At 43.6% G+C, this 12,203-nt stretch overlaps 2 protein-coding genes across 2 annotated transcripts in view; one reads left to right on the plus strand and one right to left on the minus strand.

The window, feature by feature from the left end:
- ROPN1L (rhophilin associated tail protein 1 like) overlaps positions 1-3,832 on the plus strand; it is a 7,829-nt gene extending 3,997 nt beyond the window's left edge. The window contains exons 4-5 of the mRNA XM_009899412.2: positions 2,243-2,415; positions 3,707-3,832. Of these exons, the coding sequence (XP_009897714.2) occupies positions 2,243-2,415; positions 3,707-3,770 (237 nt within the window). The 3' untranslated portion in view covers positions 3,771-3,832. The remainder of the gene's footprint in view (positions 1-2,242; positions 2,416-3,706) is intronic.
- Positions 3,833-4,538: 706 nt separating this feature from the next.
- Positions 4,539-11,899, minus strand: SNRNP48 (small nuclear ribonucleoprotein U11/U12 subunit 48). Its single transcript, XM_054164342.1, has 9 exons — positions 11,723-11,899; positions 11,535-11,648; positions 11,263-11,323; positions 9,319-9,393; positions 8,592-8,780; positions 7,594-7,715; positions 7,044-7,159; positions 5,959-6,117; positions 4,539-5,041 (listed from the first exon to the last, which is right to left on the minus strand). The coding sequence occupies exons 1-9, from the start codon at positions 11,816-11,818 to the stop codon at positions 5,002-5,004; spliced, it is 972 nt and encodes a 323-aa protein (XP_054020317.1). The 5' UTR covers positions 11,819-11,899; the 3' UTR covers positions 4,539-5,001.
- Between the last annotated feature and the right edge of the window lie 304 nt (positions 11,900-12,203).

Genomic DNA, 12,203 nt, shown 5'->3' on the forward strand with positions numbered 1-12,203 from the left:
AATACTTTTAATTACTCCAGCAGTAAGGAAGAAGTACTAAAAAGACAGTACATATTAAATAGTATTTTGAGAATGTTGCAATATCTGAAAGTCCAGCATGTTAATCTGGCATGGCAATGCAAGTGTGTCTTTACTTATACATTTCAGCTGTGCATTTCTTGATTCCAGTCCCCTCCCAACATGATTTTGTAGTTTGGGCTCTTCATTTAAAAAAAGGAACAGCAATGTTACTTATTAAAAAACACACCCATACAAAAAAACCCCAACCCAAAACATTCAGAGATACATCATTCAGATGGAGCTAGACAGACTAAATTTACCTCCATCTACCCATCCTTTCACATAATAAGTGAATGATTTGATTTTAGCTCTGCACAGTGAAGCCAGAACTTCAGTTTCCTAAACCAGAGAGGAAGACACACAGAAGAAATTTGCATTGATTTCCTGCAGCCATAAGCTGTGTTTGTAGTTGAACAGGCTCACAGTTGAGACACAAAGGTAGCAAAGTATGACATTCATGAGAACATCAGTGATGTGACGTGTCTTTTTGTAAAGCAGTCATGTTTTTACAGCCTGGGAGAAACGGTCACACAGGTAGTCTGTTAAATTGTCTTTCAAAGGTGATGAAATCAATGCTCATAACCCTTGCCACATTGTGAGAGAGACAGAGTGGCAGCTTAGAGTGGCAGGAACAACAGCACAGGGGCAGCATACTGCAGAGAGCAATCTGCCATTGTATAGGCAACTGCATCTGCTTCTGCAAAAAGGCCTTGCAGGGGAAGAGCCACGTAAAGTAGAAGAGTTAAAGGAATATAACATCAACTTTTCTGGCCTGTGTGTTCTAGATTCTGCATCTATTTTAAATATTGCTGGCTTACTATTAGGAAATACTTCTCTTTTTTTCAAAGTCATTGTGTGCTTGTTAATGAAGAGGTAAGGATAAAATTTGAAACAGTTATAGCAAAAATGTTAACAGTAGGGTTAAAAGTGGCCTGTGTGGGGTGGTTGGATTTTGTTTGGTTTGTTGGGGGGGGTTGGTTTTTTTAATGGCATCTGACTGGTCTTTGACTCAATGAAGCTTAATGATAAATTTTCCCACATTTCCCTGTCTAACTCAGCATGCTTAGGGCACTGGAGTATAAACACTGTACTGAATAAAGGAGTTTTTTGAAGTATACTTAGAACTAATACTCTGAGGCATGTTTGCTTTTAAGGGAACACAGACATTACTGGACTTTGGACTGAAATGAAATATTCTCAAAATGCTTTTTTGCTTTAGTGCTTTTTCTGCCAACTGCTAAAATGAAAACTTACAGAAAGCAGTAAATCCTAACATTCCTAAAAATTAATATAGACTCATAGAATCAACCAGGTTGGAAAAGACCTCAGGGATCATCAAGTCCAACCTATTACCTAATACTCAATACCTCACGACTAACTAAACCATGGCTTCAAGTCCCACATCCAGTCCTTTTTTGAACACCTCCAGGTGACTCCACCACCTCCCTGGGCAGCCCATGCCGATGGCCAATTACTCTTTCTGTGAAGAACTTTCTCCTCACCTCGAGCCTAAACTTCCCCTGGTGCAGCCTGAGACCGTGTCCTCTTGTTCTGGTGCTGGCTGCCTGGGAGAAGAGACCAGTTCCCACGTGTCTACAACCTCCTTTCAGGTAGTTGTAGACAGCAATAAGGACTCCCTCAAGCCTCCTCTTCTCCAGGTTAAACAACCCCAGCTCCCTCAGCCTCTCCTCAACAGGGCTTGTGCTCAAGACCTCTCACCAGTCTCATTGCCCTTCTCTAGACATATATATATATATATATGACAATCTATATTATCACTAAACCCATATGAATTTTCTGGGGTTTGATTTGTCTTAACTGCTGATGAGAATTCATTTAGATCCACTGAGAGAATAAATACACATATGGACATAGGTATATCACTAGGTATAGTGATGCTGGAGCTTTTACAGTAGCAGAACAGAGCATTTTGGCCATATTTGGAGGTAGGGCTCAGACTAGCCCATGCAATCTTGGCATGTTTCACTCCTCTCTCTACTAGATCTTCATTATAGTTGCCAACCCCAGACCTGCACAGAAGCATAAATTTGGGGTTGAAAGACATAGATGGTAAAGCCTTCATATCTTTTACAATCACTTTTAGTGGCTTATTAATGTGGATTCTGTCATCGTATGCAAAGGATGGTCATGGCTCTCATACTGTTTGTCTTCTCAACTGCAGTCACTACTGAATTCAGTGAAAATTGCCTGCAAAATCTTAACAACAGAACCAGGTCCAGCTGCTCCTATTACCTTTGAAACATTCTCATTCCTCTACTCTTATTTGGCCAATATTGATGGAGAGATACCAGAGGAAGAAAGAGAAGCGTTCCTCCACAGTATTAAAGAACAAGCGTAAGTAAAAATCTCTGCATGACATTTTAATGTATAGGTCACCTTGAGGTTCTCTATTAACCTTTAATATCAGGTGAATAGTCTGTCTTCACTTTGGGTGTAGCCATGATGACATGTTGACTGAGGTTATGTCAAAAGTGCACATAGTCATAGTTAAGAGGCCAGCCTGAGGGTTTGAAGTGTTAAATGACTAATTGTTATTTATCCATTTGTAATTTTCTTTTAAAAAAAATATTGCAGTCACTGTCTGTGGATGTAATTGTCCCTGTAGGAACCAATTACATGCAGGTCTGTATCATCTGCCTATTTCTGGTACTGGAACCAGCAGCTTCTTATGGGCTGCTCCTTTGATTTGACATAGCTCACAAACCAGAGAGGGGAACTGGGAGTTCCCACTTGAAGTCCAGTTTATGTATTTCGTCTCAATTACTTCTCCCTAGACATTTTCTTGAGAAAACATTTAATACATATTTGGTCTTAAATGGTTTGGCTCTTCAATTTTTGTAGTGTTAGCTATAATCACTTGTCCTTCTGGAAACAACCTTGGTCTTCAGTGGGTAATAAGGGACAAAGACATGAGGTAGTCCCACCAGAAAGCTTCATCTTGTTTTCCTATTCATACCAAGTTTGGGGGGTTAGGTACATTATTAGTATATTGTGTTCCTCTTTCTGCCTCCTCCAAGGTTGGTTTCCACTTTGGTGTCAGTCTTGTCAGTAAGCTATGAACTGATGGAGTTCTTCAGATGTGTAGGTTAAAGGTTAAGCAATAGATCACTGCCTGGCTGTTGGGTCTTCTCTGTGGTTTGAGAAATCTTTATGTTGCTTCAGAATGAAGAGGCAACCCTGTTCTCACCTCTTGTTAGTTAGCAAATGTTTTCCCCATTATTATTAGGTGTCCTTCCTGCAGCATGGGGTAGATGATCAGTCCAATCAAGTGCCATCTTGGTCAACATCATTGGTGCCTGTTCTGGATGCCTCTGAACACCTCTGCACTTAATGACGATCAACATGCTATTTGCACAGCTTGCCTACCTTGTTTCTTGAGCATACCAACACCATGCTGTTGCTTTACACTGTAACAGTTTTTACAACTTCTGCAACAGTATGTGAGGTCAAAATTGCACAAGCACACTAATGAACTGATTTGTCATTAGTTACCTGATTGACAATTTTTCATAAGAACTGCATTTGAACCATTCTGCTCTTGCTCATAATATAATCCTTAATTGTTAGCTTGTCCAGCACAGTAGGATTTTCCGTGTTCTAAAACACTTGGTTTACTCCTTTCCAGTGACCAACAAACTGGCATGGTGCTGCTCAGGAACTTTTTGACCCAGCCGTCAGTACTGTGTTGATCAAGCCTCTACTCTTCAGCAGCAGAAGAAAAAATGGGAAAGGAACAGAATACAAGAAAATAGTTTGTGCTCAAATGACCAGCATTTGCACATTACAATACAAGAGGGTCCTTTTCTCTGGCACTTTTATCCCACTCTTGAAATGGTACCTTCAGCGGTGTTATTGAATCCCTGATCATACTATTCTCCTGCCCCTCAAATACTGATGCTCACAACAAAGGAGTGCTACCTTCACTAATCTGTTGATATTAAATAAAAGATACTTTGTTCCAGGCATTCCTGCCTATACTCCCCAAGTGATTTTAAGAAAAGTAAACCACAGAATTAAATTTAGAGAAGACTATGCAACCATAACCAGTGCATTTCCAGGACACCTGATCAGACAAAAAAGCATTGTAGGAAAGATGGACCTGCAAGCTTGTTCTTTTGTAGTTGCTTTCCTCATTGGGGTAACAAACTTTGCTGATGATGACTGACCACTGGGAACGTCTCCTGGTTATCTCTGGAAGGAGATGGGTATACACCCAGTGTTTGAAAATGGCAGTCAGCAATACTGTAAGTGTTCTTGGTGCTGCCCGACTCTTTTTGTGGAGAGCTATATTCTTATCCATGTCTGATGACATTGAGTCTAAATTTCATTGAGCATGAGCTTGGGAACACTATCGTGGAATTGTCCCTTTACTGCTACCCGCAGTTGAAGGTATTTTAGCCTGTTGGATAATTCCAAAATCTGCTCTCTTGCCTCTGGTGTATGCTGTAACTAGGCAGTTAAGTACTGTCTTTCCAGAGCACTGCCCCCAGGGGTGAAAAGGTCAGGTGGGAGGGTAGGAAGGGAGCTGTCTTCATGCCCTTTCCATCTGTAATTGATCCTAGACTCCAGGGATTAGCTCGCTCTCTTTCCACCACATACAGGCCAGGAAAGCAAATTAGTACAGCTTCTCAGAGACTTCATCCTACAGCCTTGACAGGCTATACACAAATAGAAAAGATCAATATAATTTATTAATAAATGCAGTAGTGTTACAGATGTACACATTTTCTGATAGTATGCTGCTTCCATCTTGATAGACCTTAACATTGTTTTGGTTTTGTCTCCAAGCACAGCAGTGATACAACACCAACACATGTAATACCACCACATAGCATTACTGTCCCTGTCAGAACAGCAGTGATGGTAGTTCCTGTGCAAGTAGTTTTTGGAATGGGTGACAAAATTATCAGGGTCTTGTTCCTACTTTCTTCTTTTATGGCTGTGATACTTGTCTTCATCCCTGAAACAAAACCACAAATATGTGGGTGTTAGGATCAGGCTGACACAATCTGAAGGGGAAAAAAAAACAAAACCAACACAAAATTTGAAAAATTGAGAGGTCTCATTAAATTTAATCATTAAGTAAACTACTTTAAGACAGTTTATTTCCCATGCTTTTTTAATCAAAGCCTTCTCATGCAGTACCATAGCAGTGAATCAGTTTAAGATGAATGTGTAATGAAGCCAGTTTTGAGAGAAGCGATCTTTCCCATCCATGCAGTTATCCACAGCATTTCTTCCATACACCCTGGGGACAATGCAGTATTTCTTCTGCACAGCAGCCTAAGTCTTTGTTCAAACAGAGGTCCCACATCCCTATGGTACCGCAGATGCAAATATGCCTTTGTCAATGGTATTAGAAAGCATGGTCTAGGTTTGTTTTCTTTTGCCCAAAAGTGTATCCAGAACTACCAAAGAGCAGCAGCATTATTTTGAAGCATCTGTGTTGGAAAAGCTAGTCAAGTGACTGTATGTATATACATACTAGTGGAAGAAAAAATGCTATTAGGTCCCAGTGCAAACTAGAGCAAACTAATCAGCAATAGAGATGACAAGAACACAGTTACATAAACAATTATGCCCCAGTATACATTGCTGATCCGTAAGTAAACAGCCTGTGACAGTACTGCAATTAATCCTGTAGTGTGCTGTGAAGAGTCACCTTTCCAATGCAAGAGGAAATTCTGAAGTCTGGATCACAGTTTATCATCTTACAGCATGGTCTGTTCTGTATTAATAGCCTCATGCCACTGGCTTTTTATACTGCCCACCTTTAACTGGACAAGATATGCTAATTCTCTGCACTATGTTCTCGCAGACAATGGCTGTGACTACCTGATTCACAAGCAGGAGCAAGCTGTCACTATCTATGCTCACCTCTCTCTTTTCCTCCGAGAATCTCTGCCTCTTTCACAACTCCTTTTTCGTTTACTTGGACTCCTGCTGCTCTCTCTCCTATGTCTAGTGTGTTCAGTATCCTTAGAGCTTCCTCCAGACTGCCGTGAGTCCACTGAAGCTGACCGTCTGTCTTCCTTTCTGGAAGAGAAGAGTTATTGATTGTATTCAACAGTTTTACAATCACTATTATTTTCAGTAACAATTTATAATTTAGTGACCTATTAATGGCATAAGACAGCGGACATACCTGTTATCAAGCCTCTCCATCTCCCTAAGACATACAGTACCTTCCCAGAAGTGGCCTAAAGTCCACACTCTTAAATGTGCACACTACTTAATCCAGTTATTTCTAACGTATCACTTCTGCTCAGGAAACAGTAGAAAGGGTTCTCTCTGTTTTGCTTTAAATCCCTAACTCTTCAACCATCTGCCTTAAGCTGCTACAGACAGGTGGACAACCCTGCACTCCAGGCATCCTGTATAGCCTTTTCACTGACCTTCATTTTAATGCTATGAACAAACACCTCCTGTATCACCTTTTAAGTTTGTTTCAACGTTTTGATCTCAAAGCCTGAAGCACAAGTAAACTGTGACTGGGTCATGATTCCATTTTAGTTTCAGCAATGAATGTTTTGAAGAGTGTATACTGTCACTTGACACAGGAAGAAATACGTTTTTATGAACAGGCTTCCTGTATTTAGTAAGTTAGGAAAACTTTTCCTGAGGTATTTCATTGTACCTACCACAGCATTTCCTGTCTTGTGGTTGGGAAGTGGAAGAATTACTTGTATTTTCAAGTGTCCTTCTATCCCCAGCTATCACACAGAGGGAGCGCCGTTTGTTCCCCAGCTACCTCTTTATCCCTGAAAGCCAGATAAATCATTTCCCCCATCCTTCATACAGACAGAGCTTCTCAAGCAGGTGCTCAACAGAATTAGTATAAAATAAACCGTGAATATGTCTCAGCCATGGTTGGTATATGTCCTGTTAGAGAGCAGTAACAGATAACATTACAGGCTTTCAGGCTGCTGACATCCCTGAGGAATGTGTCAACTGCAACATACCTTCCTGAAGATTTTGACTTCCCTCCTTCACGTATTTCTGCATTATCCAACCTATTCTCCTCCTGCCAGTGATTGCTGAGTTCTTCCATATGCACACCAATCACATCCCGGATCACCTGGAAATTAAGACATATATTAAAAACAAGCAACAAGAAAAGCAGGACGTCATGCTAGTGGCCTGAACTAGCAACTAGACAGCAGAAGGTAAACATCTCCAAGAAAATAAATCACCCCCCAAGCACTACACATCAGATATCTGAATTTGCAGAAATAAGGTATTTCAGCATAAACTTTAATAGTGTCATTAAAAAAAAGACAGCCAACTATATCTTGCTGGCATTCTCACATTCAAAATGTAACCGTTAAAAATGCTCCTGTTATTTGTAACTTGCTGAAACAAACCAAGAACCAGAAGAATCCTCTATAGTCTGCAATTATAAGGCAGAGTAGAGGAAGTGGAAGAAGACAGACTTTGTCTGAAAGGATACATAACTGTTTCTGCTGATATACAATAAGCACTTTTGTGTAAAAAACTATTTTCAGATCTCACCTCAGTGTAAGACTTCTTTGTTATGTGAACATTCTTAGCCCTGTATGACTGCCGCCGCCTTTTGTAGTCTCGCATTTCAGCCAGAATTTCAAGATGGGACTTGGGACCTTTCTGACTATCATCTAACACAGAAATTGGAAGTAAAACAAATGGTCATTACCAGGATACTACTACCTGCAGGTATGCACGGCTGGTGCTTTAGTACAAAGTCTGAAATGAAAAATACTCTGTTCCTTCTGAAGTGTTTAGTAACCACTATGAATTTAGCAAATTTATCCTCCAAACTTCTTGCTAGCTGCTTACACAGGACTAAGGAGCAACCAGTTGTGTGTTACGTGATCGTAGTCTCCTAACAATGATCCAAATCAACAGACGGGCTTGCAGTTTGGTCAAATGCTTACCGAAAGTGGGCCTTGGTTTTGAAGTCAGTATTACAAAAAGACACAAAGACTGAGAATCCCAGATTCTGTAAAACAGTTAGCTCTGCAAATGCAAGCAGTATCTCCTAGGCACAGCAGGGCCCAGAGAATAACCCTCTATGCTTATGTTGCACTTGATAAAGTTACAAACTGGGATGAGAAGCCTGAGTCTAATATATCCACTTGTATATTGCTCAAGAGCTATCAGATGGCTGCCAACCTTTCTTGTTCAGCTTTTACTCATAAGTGATCTTTAATCTCATCACCTCTTACAACAAATATGGTTCCAAGCTGAGCAGTAAGTTGGCAACCTTGTGCAACCTGAAGTCAGCTGCAGTAAAGACCATACCCTGAAGTACACACAATACACATGCCAAGAGCAGAACACAGGCTTTCTCAGCAGGACAACAACATAAAGGATACTAAAGTGACATTTTCTGGCCCCAAGTCTTTGTTGTGGCTTTTAAGAACCACACACTTTTCACAAAAATAGCACAAGCAATTGTTTGGCTTTCAACACAATTCATCTAACTAAATATGCAAAATGAAATAACGTCAACAATAGATCATTCTTCAAACCTTGGGTGATTTTTGCTGCTAAATCCACAAACAGATCACTGTCATTTTCTGTTACTTGGGATCTTGACCTCTGTTTCTTTGTTTCCTCAACAATATAATCATAAAGAGCAAGGCGATCAGCTTGAGTCAAATCACAGGTAAAACGTTTGTGATTTTGTGGAACTTCTACAGGCAGTGAAGAGTAAGATCCTGGAAGTTGACAAACAGCTACTATTAGTAAAACAGCATAATTATAAAGGAAACCCAACATCATCATCATATGCAGGTCGTTCAGTTTAGACCTGAGGATTGCTGAAAAAGCATGTACAGTTCATGTCTAACACTTAATCCTTAAAACATAACATGAAAAAACATTACATGAAAAACAAGGCTAGAGGCAGAAGAGTTTGGGCCACAAAAAGCCATAGGGCAATATCAGAGAACACAGAGAAAGTGTAAGTGTAGGTAGTGGGATGGAAAGTGAAGGACTTCAAGAAACTCCTGAATTTTGCAGTGTTGATTTTCCAGTCCTGAAGAGCACAACAGGCTAAAATTCTCTTATCTAGTTGTCCAGAGCAGAGAAAGCAGTTACGCTCCAAAATACTCAAGGGAAGGAATACTAAAAACAAATCAGAAAAATTCCCCACAGCACTTCAAGGTGGAATGAAGGAAACTGTGATCAGGAGAGACAAGAGCAGTATGCCACGTGAGAGCTAAAAAAGTCACCTCATATCTGAGTGATACTTACCTTCGCTGTAGCTTGTACCTTCTTTCACACTTTGAGCTCTAGCTTGCTTAACAATGTGAAACTGTAGATCTTTATCTGCAAACAGAGAAGAAAAAAATATCACAAAACTTTTACAAGTATGTGGTAGGGTTAGTTTTCATTCCCCAGCCTCTATTGTGAGACTGAACATTGTAGATTTATGTATGGGTAAGGGAAAGTCTGAACTAAAAATATATTTTTTATCTATTCCATATTTGAGCAGAGGGGAGGAAAATTAAAAAAAAAAGGAAGCATTTCTGGGTTATGGGGATATAGAAGAACAAATGTGTCTATTTTGCAACTCTCTTCTGTACTATATCCTCAAAATCTAGGGACACTTTTTCTACCTTCTAAGCATGCATTTTAATACATTTTCTGCACCTGATGCAAGGAAAATATAGGAAGAACCTGGAAAATAACCTACGAGTTAAAAAAAATATCCTCCTTGGATATGAAGATTAAAACAGTCAAGTGACCTATGGAGCAGAATTACACAGTGACAGAATTAAAACAAAGGTAAATTAAGTCCAGGCACAATGTTGAGAAAATAAACCCACTGATGGAAATAGAATCATAGAATTCTTAAGGGTTGGAAGGGACCACAAGGATCATCCAGTTCCAACACCCTGCCACGGGCAGGGACACCTCACACTAGATCAGGTTGCCCAGAGCCACAAAAACCTCCAGGGATGGGGCTTCCACCACCTCCCTGGGCAACCTGTTCTAGTGTCTCACCACCCTCATGGTGAAAAATTTCTTCCTAACACCCAATCTCAATCTACCCATTTCTGGTTTTGTTCCATTATCCCTAGTCCTATCACTACATGACACCCTAAAAAGTCCCTCACCAGCTTTCTTGTAGACTCCCTTATAAGATACTGGCCGGCCACAAAAGGTCTTCTCAGAGCCTTCTCTTCTCAAGACTGAATAGCTCCAACTCTCTGTTTCCATATAAGAAGTGCTCCAGCCCTCTAAATCATACTCGTGGCCTTTCTCTGGACACATTCTAGCACATCCAGATCCTTCCTGTAATAGGAGTTCCAGAACTGGACACAGTACTCCAGGTGGGGTCTCATCAGAGCGGAGTAGAGGGAGAGAACCTCCTGGCTATGCTTCTCTTGATGCAGCCCAGGATGTGATCGGCTTTCTGGGCTGCAAGTGCACGCTGGTGGCTCATGTTGAGCTTGTCATCCACCAGCATCCCCAAGTCCTTTTCTCCAGGGCTGCTCTCAAGCCAGTCGCTGCCCAGCCTATACCAGTGCTTGGGATTGCCCTGATCCAGATGTAGGACCTTGCATTTGGTCTTGCTGAACCTCATGAGGTTGGCATGGGCCCACCTCTCCATTCTGTTGAAGTCCCTCTGGATGGCCTCCCTTCCCTCCAGCGTGTCTGCTGCACCACACAGCTTGGTGTTGTCAGCAAACTTGCTGAGGGCACACTCAATGCCACTCTCCGTGTCACCAACAAAGATGTTAAACAAGACTGGTCCCAGTACTGATCCCTGAGGGACTCCACTTGTCACTGGCCTCCACTTGCACATGGACCCACTGACAGCCACCCCTTGGGTGCGGCTGTCAAGCCATTTTTTTTATCCACTGAATGGCAGATAAATACTCTCTTCTTTTAGGAGGGTTTGGAATTTTACAGCTGACAGCAATGTGCTAATATGAGGATCCAAACTCTGCCTCATAGGGTCTCCCCTCAGCCCCATCCTCTGCCCCCTCCTCCAGGGAACCTCCTTACAGCCCTATCCCTTGGCCTCACCAAGGATCTCCCCTCAGCCCCTCATTCTCTGCGCCACCCTCAAAGTGTCCCACCAGTCCAATCATTCGCCTCCGCCCCGCTCTCCCCTCAGCCCCAGCAGCTCCCGTCTCGGGAGGTGGAAAGAGGTCGGCCCCACCAGGCAAAACCCTCGCAGCCGCTCACCCATGGCGACGGTAGGAACCTTCAGGTTTTCGTAGAAGAAGCTGGAGTCGTACATCTCAGCCTGCAAGATCGAGAGGCTCAGTCAAGACCTCAGCACCGCCGGCAGCGACATCGGCTCCGGGCTCGGCCCATGAGTCGCCCCCGGACAGTGAGCGCCCTCACCTTCATGCCGCTGCCGCCCCGGGCAGAAGCGCCAGTCCCGTGCTCCCCCCTCACCCCCCCCCGCCCTACCTCCATCCCGCAGCCCGCCCGCAGTTGTCCCGGGCGCCAACCTCCTCCTCGGCGGAGTAGCCCATCTTGCGGAGCCGGCAGGACGCAGCGTGCCTCTCCAGCGACGCCCGGGGAACGCGGTGATGGTCGTCATAGGGGCAGAGCACCCACTCCACCTGCCGGAGAGGCACAGGTCAGCGACAATCCCGTCTCTACATTTTCCTCGGCGCAGCCCCCGCCGCCGTCTTACCGGGTCCCTGAGCCAAACGGCACAGGATGCAGCCATGGCTGTGCGAATCCCGCCTGCCGAGGCCCCGTGGTCGGGCCGGGGCGAAGCCAGAGTCATGTTTACTGAGGGCACTTCCGGCCAGAGGGAACGGTTGAGGTTGTGTCTTGCTCAGCGTCCGGTTCCGGAGCAGAGGGCATGGTGCCTGCGTGCCGCTGGGCGACGTCCGCACGGTTACCTACCGCTCGGGGGGGCCACAGCACAACCGCACGCGGCGGTAAACAGGAGGAGGAGGAGGCAGGGCGCGGCGCTGCCAGCCCCGTGTCGTCACTCCCGGGCGGGGGGCCGCCGGCGTCACCGCGACAGCCGCCAGGACCCGCGGCGAGTTGTGGAGAGGGTGCCACCTACCGGTGGGAGAAGGCAAGACCAGCGCGGGGGAGACGCAGGTCGCGCCGCCCTCTCCGAATGCCGCGAAGCGGCCGCCGGAGAGGTAGAAATACACAAA

Source organism: Dryobates pubescens, chromosome 9 (assembly GCF_014839835.1).
Source record: "Dryobates pubescens isolate bDryPub1 chromosome 9, bDryPub1.pri, whole genome shotgun sequence".
Taxonomy (NCBI): Eukaryota; Metazoa; Chordata; class Aves; order Piciformes; family Picidae; genus Dryobates; species Dryobates pubescens.